Source organism: Gavialis gangeticus, unplaced genomic scaffold, assembly GCF_001723915.1.
Source record: "Gavialis gangeticus isolate Ggan-Ray unplaced genomic scaffold, GavGan_comp1, whole genome shotgun sequence".
NCBI classification, from domain to species: Eukaryota; Metazoa; Chordata; order Crocodylia; family Gavialidae; genus Gavialis; species Gavialis gangeticus.
The window spans coordinates 65,294,253-65,302,027 of NW_017729033.1; the positions used below are offsets into that span (position 1 = coordinate 65,294,253).

At 42.9% G+C, this 7,775-nt stretch overlaps 1 protein-coding gene across 2 annotated transcripts in view; it reads right to left on the reverse strand.

Moving 5' to 3' along the window:
* GNPDA2 (glucosamine-6-phosphate deaminase 2) overlaps positions 1-3,853 on the reverse strand; it is a 17,319-nt gene extending 13,466 nt beyond the window's left edge. For both annotated transcript variants that reach the window (XR_002099227.1, XM_019526078.1), the window contains exons 1-3: positions 3,757-3,853; positions 1,404-1,567; positions 593-694 (exon numbers count right to left, since the gene is read on the reverse strand). Coding sequence is in view for 1 of the 2 variants with exons in the window: in XM_019526078.1 (XP_019381623.1) it covers positions 593-694; positions 1,404-1,527 (226 nt within the window). In the remaining variant the exon portion in view is untranslated. The remainder of the gene's footprint in view (positions 1-592; positions 695-1,403; positions 1,568-3,756) is intronic.
* Between the last annotated feature and the right edge of the window lie 3,922 nt (positions 3,854-7,775).

The window sequence follows — 7,775 nt, forward strand, 5'->3', positions numbered from 1 at the left end:
AACCTAAACCTACCCTCTGCCAGCTTGTGACCATTATTCCTGGTCACTCCTGGCGGTGCTCGGGGGAACAGTGACTCCCCCAGTGCCTGCTGATCCCCCCTGACTAGTTTATAACAGGCCACAAGATCCCCCCTCAGCCTTCTCTTTTGGAGGCTGAACAGGTTCAGGTCCCGTAGCCTCTCCTCATAGGGCCTGCCCTGCTGTCCCCTGATCATGCGAGTAAAAACAGACCTCTTTCAACTGCCATGGATGTGATATAGTCATTCCAAAGAGTGGATAGCATTATATCCAAGTTTCGTAAAGGACCTTGGAGGAAATCAGGCCCAATACTTTGTTCTGCAGCACATTCTGTAAGGATTTCAGTCACCTTACAGAGTAACAATTTAGCCTTACTAGCCATGTCAGTTGCACATTATTTTATTTGCAGAGGAAAATGAGAAGCTGGCTTGGGAGTTAAAAAACAAAAAACCAAGAGATGACAAATATGCTCCTCAAGTCTCAGTTGCGTGCTTTAACCACAAGATAGTATATCTTTTCTACCGTGTTTAAATTATAAACTGAGCCTCTCTATATTTGCAACTTCAGAGCTTACCGACATATTCATCCATGTTGAAAGTCTTTACGTATTTGAAGGAGAGATCTCCGTTCTTGTGATATTCTATCAGCTTTTTGTAGCATCCCAGTGGCGTACTCCCTATATTAAATAATTGTGTTATTCTTTTGCTTCATATGCCAGTAAGGCACATTTTTAGATGCATATGCAAAAGTATGAAGTCTTCTAAAGTTGGCTTCTGTTACTATAACAGGTTTAAGAACCTATTACATTTCGAGAGGATTCTGAAAAACTCCTACTGACTAGCAAGTTGTCAAGCTCCAACAACACTTCCCTATGAAGTATTTAAAAGAATACAGTAGAACCACCAAAATTTTGGTATCCAGGTGATTTTCAACAGGTTGCCAATTAAGAACAAGATGTTCAGCTGTTTGCTACAGCGTTCACTTCAAAAGGCACATTTCTTTCACAGAGAAGTAAGGTAAGAAGGGACCTCAAGAGATCATCTAATCCAACCAGGATCAAATCTGCAACCTTGGTGCTATTAGCATCATGCTCTAGCCAACTGAGCTAAGCCACCCCTGCATCACCTGGAGCATATGATCAACCCTGGGAAGATGACTGAAGATATGGCATCTTTTAAAAATAAAAGGTGCCGACCACCAGAGCACCTCAGAGGCTCTGCACAGTCATTACTGCAGCTATATGCACATAAATCTGAGGAATCTAATTTTGGGGAATATCTGTGTTTTGTACTGCATAACATTTGATTATACAATCAAGCAAAGGATTGCTACTGACTAAGCACAAAACAAATACATCTGTTTGCCCTCAATTATGAGCATTTTACCTGTTGGTAGACCAAGTGTAAAATATTTTCCTTCACTTGGCTTGAACTGGATAATACGGTTACAAATGTATTTTGCAGCCCATTCACTAGCCTGGTCATAATCTTCAAGAATTACAAGTCTCATTCTGGTGGCAAGCAGCTAACAGGGGAAGTTAGGATTAAATCTGTGGAACGTGTGAGAAGCAGTTAGCATCGCATGATACATATACAGACCGAAATTGAATTAGTTTAGTTTCTTCTTAGATGGTCCAAGACCTTAAAAAAAAACCCTTCCCCAAATTTACACTTACAATGGAACACTGAGAATACAAAGAGCATATTATTGTCTCAATGCAAGAATAAAGTGGAAAGTAAGCAGTCTTGACTAGGCCAATTCAACCAATTTCAACATTCTGGACCACTTCAAAGAGTAAGACACCCTAGAAAAGAAATTCTTAAAGTGTTAGCTATTTTTTATATTTGTTAATTAAAATGCCTTCTTCAGACCAAAACTGGAAAGATCACAACAAGATATCACATTTGAAACGCAGAGCTCTAGAGCCTATACAGTTTGGGAATTTTAAATGTCTGCTCCATTTAATACCAAGTAGTTTTATGAGTGCTTCTACTAAACTTGGTGGGACCCAATGAGCGTTTGCAGGACTGAAGCTTTAATATACATCCCTCCAGAAAAACGGGGGCAGTCTTGGTATTTTGTCTAGCAGTTATCTAGTGAACAAACAGCAGTTACCCTCCTCTAAGGAAACAGCTTCCTTTGATAAGCTTTTTGTTTAAAAAAAAATGTCAACTTCATCCTTTTCCATAACAGGTTGAACGTTGGGTGAATTTCATTTACAAAGAGATGGCAAAACACACCTCTGTATTACTGTTTTCTCTGTCAATTGTTAAGCAAAAACAAGCAGTTAAATCCCCTCCTCATTACAGGGACAGACCAGTACTTCAGCCAAGTTTTTACTTGTCAAAGCCTTTGTACACTTACACTGGAGTATTCAATTTTTTAGCAGATCACAACATAGCAGTTTTCCAGTTATAGCTAGATCTTAACATCTCAGCTTTTTTAACACCACTGCAGTTCAGGCTTGAACATCAACCATTATTTGTGGGGGCAGTTAAAGATTCATTCTTCATACGACATGAAAAACCCACAAATTAATTTACATGCAAAAGCCATGTCCATGGGTTAAAAATCAAAATCTAGAGAAAAGGAAAGAGTAATTATACTTGTGTACTTAAAGTCCAAAAGTATAAAGTCTGAAGATATAAACTGTTTTATTCTGTGAAAAAGATGCAAATTCCAGGCTACGCCACATTTTCTTCTGCTTTAGAGTTTTTTTTGGTTGACAACTGAATTAAGCATGTCCTGGCTTCAGACAAGCCAGTTTTAACCTGTGACTGGCAGACACTGATACTCTTGGCTAATTTAAGTGGTCAGTTTTAAAGGAGCCAACATGATGCGACTGAACCTCACACTTTTGTAGGCAAACACCTGTTCCTTTTAACAGGTAATGAAGAGCTTGTTACCAAAGCAGTTTATATCCCTTATTACCCACTTCTTTCATTCACTTCTCAGGCAAGTTGTGAGTGATGGAGCTGCAGACAGGCATCATATAAAATGGGTCCAAATTCAAATGCATGATACTAATTTCCCTTTAAAAAAACTTCCTATAGCCCCAGCAATCCCACAGTGCCTTAGCAAACCATGTGCTGCCTCTTCAGCTAGCCTTACTATGCCCCAAGAAGCAGCAGCAGGCAGATGTGCTGCAGCCACATTCCAGTTCTACGCAATTCTCTCCTATTGCATCATGCCACTGACAGAAATAAAATACAATGCTCCCCCCGCCCCATGCTTTACCTGCCTTCCTGGCAGTCTCCAGTCTCAGCAAGCACTGCATGTGCTTTCACAGCAGTGGGATCCCACCTTTATGGCACGTGCCACAAGTGAAGAGGGGTGCCTTACCAGGGGTTGCTGCAGTCTCCCACCCTATCTGCTGCTGCTCCCAGTCCCCCCTCCCCCCCATATGCCACAGGCAGGGCTAGTTGGAGCTACATGCCACACTGCGCTTGTACTTCAGGCTAGGCACACCCCCAGGGACAGCAGCACATCTACCAATCATGAGAGTCGGCTAAGCGACAGGGGCCTCTCAAAGCCCTTTCCCAGCTACTAAGGGCAGCACAGACCCAGGCTCCGCTGTCTGCAGCCCTAGGGCTCGACTGCCTCCCACACCGGGCTGGAAGCTCCCGGCCCACAGGGGCCCGGGGAAAGCAGAGCAGGCGGGTCAAGGGTTCCAGACGCGGCACCGGCAGCAACACACTTAGCGCGGCCGAGGGACGCCCTGAGGAAGCCCAGCCCCACCTCCTGCAGATCCAGCAACGCCCCCAGGGCGGACGAGAAGCCGGAGCCGGAGCCGGAGCCGGAGCCAATCCGTGCCACCACCACTCCAGCAGCCAGGACAGAATCGGCAACTACCCCACTAGCTTCGTTATTCAGCGGGCGCGTGACCCGGAAACAGTAGGGAGAGACCGGAAGTGGGACGCGACAGCGGCGCTGCGCATGTGCCAGAGAAGCCGGACTTGGCTGCGTGCGCAAGCGTGTGTAGAGCGTAGTTGATAGAGTACGCATGCGCAGGGTCCTCGTAGTAGGAATAGAGACATACGGGACTTGGCGATTAGGCTGTTTGTAGGGAGGCTGTTACCTGGGTGTGAGCCTCAGCTCAGGTCATCTGCTGCTCCCCTAGTTCTCTTGTTGTTTTTATAAGCAGCTTTCAGGCAAATTGGGGAAAGTTTAATTCATTGCAGACTAGAGCTTGCTTAGTGACAAACTTTTACCCTGTTGTTTCAGGCCTAGCTTTTCCCTGCAGAGGGTCAGTAGAAGTTGGCCGAACCCTTTTCAAATAGGGAAAGCTAATTCCTGGTCCTCAGAACTGTTGCAGAGGTGATGCCTTTTATTAGACCAGCTAGATAGTTGCAAAACAAATTCTTTATTTGCAAGCTTTTGGGCATGCACACACTTCTTCATGCATAGGGGAGTGCAAAGATGGTAAAATTGCTCCTATATGGAAAGGCAAATACATTCACGATCCTCAGAAATACAAAACTATACCCCTTGGTTCAGAGATGACACCTTTTATTAGACCAACTAAGAAATCGCAAAAAGTTATGATCTTCAGACACTTGTATCTGAAGTCTCAAAGGATAGTAAATCAGCATGTGTGCATTAGGTCAGATCAGCGTACCTTGGACCATCGTTTTCCTCAACATTAGAATTTCTTCACAAAAAAAAAAAAAAAAAAAAGCTTGTGGCATCTCAAATATGGTTTCCTGATTAGGTTACAAATGGGAAGTGGAGACTGTCTGTTACTTGCTGACACTTTAGTGTTACAGACAAAGCTACATAATTTTTAAATTATTTTATTTAGGTTGATTGCTTAGAGTTCTTTTGTTTGAACAGCAAAAGGTGTATGTTTGGAAATATGTGATCCAGGCTTTTCACAATAGCTGAAATCCAGTGAAAGGTAGCAGCAACCTAAAAATTTATTCCCTGGAGTACAACTGATAGTCAAGCCCAGTAACTATAAGGGATACATGTCTTTGTCATCCAGACTACTCCTACAGATTGGATTCCCTTTGATTAAATAGTTTTTGAGGTATGCTAAAGAGGTAGGTAGCATAGCTGAACTGTATGCCTGCTTGAGGAATGTATTCTGTGTCAAAAGTTAAGCGCTTTTCTCCTATACTAAATGTACTGGTTTGTTTTAATGTTAGAAATTACCCAGGTTAGGCCATCTCAGCTGTATTTTCTTCCTTTATTTCTTCACTTTAAATAGATTATTCAATTACTTATTTCTTTTTACCTAAGCTCTAAGCAAAATGTAGGTGAGCTTTTCAGAGAGAGTATAGAGCAGCATTTGGTGTTGCGTGATTGACTTTGCCCATTTGTTCTGAAAACCACATATGGCTGGTTGGGGGGGTTTACACTGTATACTTTCAAGAAGATTGTGCCTTGCCGATAATTTTAAAAAGGGAAAAATGGCAAATCTAATTTGTATGGATTTAATATTGTTCAATGTGCATGTATCAGAAATTATTAATAAAGCTGAAGATGAATAGGGGCTTACACAAGAATTGTGATGTGGGGAAAACAGCTGACTAAAAGTAGGGGGAACAATGTTTATGCAAAAAAGAGAAGCTATTAAGGTTGGAGGGAAGCTAGTACTGGAGTTCCTTGAGTACTGATCTTCGGTACAATCTTATTAAATGTTTTAATGACTTTAACACAAAAGAGAAGTGGACACTGATGGAATTGGTTGATTGCAGAGTTAGGTATCATTAATACAAGGATCAGAATATCATACAGGAAGAATAAAATGAGCTTTGCTGAAGAACTGGAGTGATTGGGAAAGGGAAATTGAATGGTACAAAAGTGCAAGGTAATGAAGTGTAAAGTCACCATTTTAAGCTTTTCTGCTATAAATTCACAATCCTCTGTCTCACATTGTTTCAAATGCTGTTGTAACTGCTCTTTCTCAAGCTCTAGTTCCTGCCTCCCCTTTAACATTTCAGCTGTTCCAAACATGCACAAAATAATGCCCATGCAGCAGCCACATCCTTTGCACTACCATGTGGCTTAATGGTTGTGCAGTATTGTTCAAAGTTCAGACCTGCCTCAGTCAGGGGATTCGCACCCTTGAAGCACCCCCTTTCCCAGGGGCATTTTCTTTTCTTCATTATCCATCTCTCTAACCTGCTGGTTTTCTCCTGTCTCAAGCGGGCAGGCTAAGGGGGTTTTTCCAGCCATCTCAATGTCCCTTATCACACTAATGATCACTAACAAAAGCCCCTTTCACAAAATCACTTAAACCTCTAACATGACACAGTATTGTTCTAAGGCACAACTCTTAATTCCTTATGACATGGTCCTAAAGTTATTCTAAGCACAATTCTTAACTTAAAAGTTACAGGAGGTTACCAAATATTCAGTGAGACAGGGACCTCTCTAAAGGAGCTTGGTCTGAAAAAAAAGAAAAGAAAGCTTGCTCAGGTCTGTGCCTCAGTTTCCCCACTTTGCAGCAACTACTTAATAATTACCATGTGGTTAGGGTCACACGCTGCCTGTATTCTCCACCAAATTTGTTACCAGATTCTCCTGTCACTGGGGTGTGCTCATTTATTAGAGGTACTTTTCTGGGGTTTCTGTAATTCTATCAATGTACTTGTGTCAATTGTGTTTCTATACAGAACTCCGTCTCTGTCTTCTGCAAGTCCCCACCCCCAATGTAGCTACCCTGCAAGGTTTAGTTCCAACAGGGCTGGGTTCCTCCAGCCACAGAATAAGCCGAACACACGCATACACACGTCAGTCAGCACTTCCAAGCTGACATGGTCATATACCACAGACTCAGCACAGGAGTCAGTTGAGCAGGGCACAATACAGTGCAGTCAGACACACACACGCAGGTTAAGAGAGCATGTCTGAGCAGACAGGGTGACTCAGCATTTCCAAGCTGATACCTTCATATGCCACAGACTCAGCACCCCCCTTAATGAGCAGATCCTGAAGGATTTTTGGGCATTACAGGGTTCTCTGGCCCAGGTAAGAGGAGCATTGCTGCACAGCAAATTGAGAAGTTGAGGAAAAGAAAGAGTAAATGAGATTGGGAGAGAGAGTATAACAACCAGCTTGACCATAAAAGTTATTGTCAGGTATATGGAACTTATACTTTTACTAGTAGTAATAGCTGTACAAGGAGAGACAAACAAATGAAACAGCTATGGTTTCAATTGGATATTTGGGGAAATCTAGCTCAAGTTTGATCAAAAAAAGTCAGGTTAGAAGGATTTCATAGATTTCATAGACATTAGGGCTAGAAGGGACCTCGGAAGATCATTGAGTCCAGCCCCCTGCCCCAGGGGCAGGAAGTCAGCTGGGGTCATAGGATCCCAGCAATATAAACATCCAAATTTCTCTTGAAGGCATTCAAAGTAGGTGCTTGAACCACCTCCTATGGTAGGCTATTCCGGACCTTGGGGACTTGAACAGTAAAGAAATTCTTCCTTGTGTCTAGCCTGAAACGGTCTTGCAGGAGTTTATAACAGTTCAACCTTTTCATCCCTTGGGGCGCTCTGGTGAACAAACATTCCCCAGATACTGATGGTCACCCCTGATAAACTTATAGGTGGCCATCAGATCACCCCTGAACCTAAGCTTTTCCAGGCTAAAGAGTCCCATGGCTCTCAGCCTGTCGTTGTAAGGTCTGTTTTCCTGACCTCTGATCGTGTGCATGGCTCTCCCCTGGACTTTCTCAAGCTTCTCCACATCCTTTTTGAATTGTGGAGCCCAGAACTGAATGCAGTACTCCAGCTGCGGCCTCACCA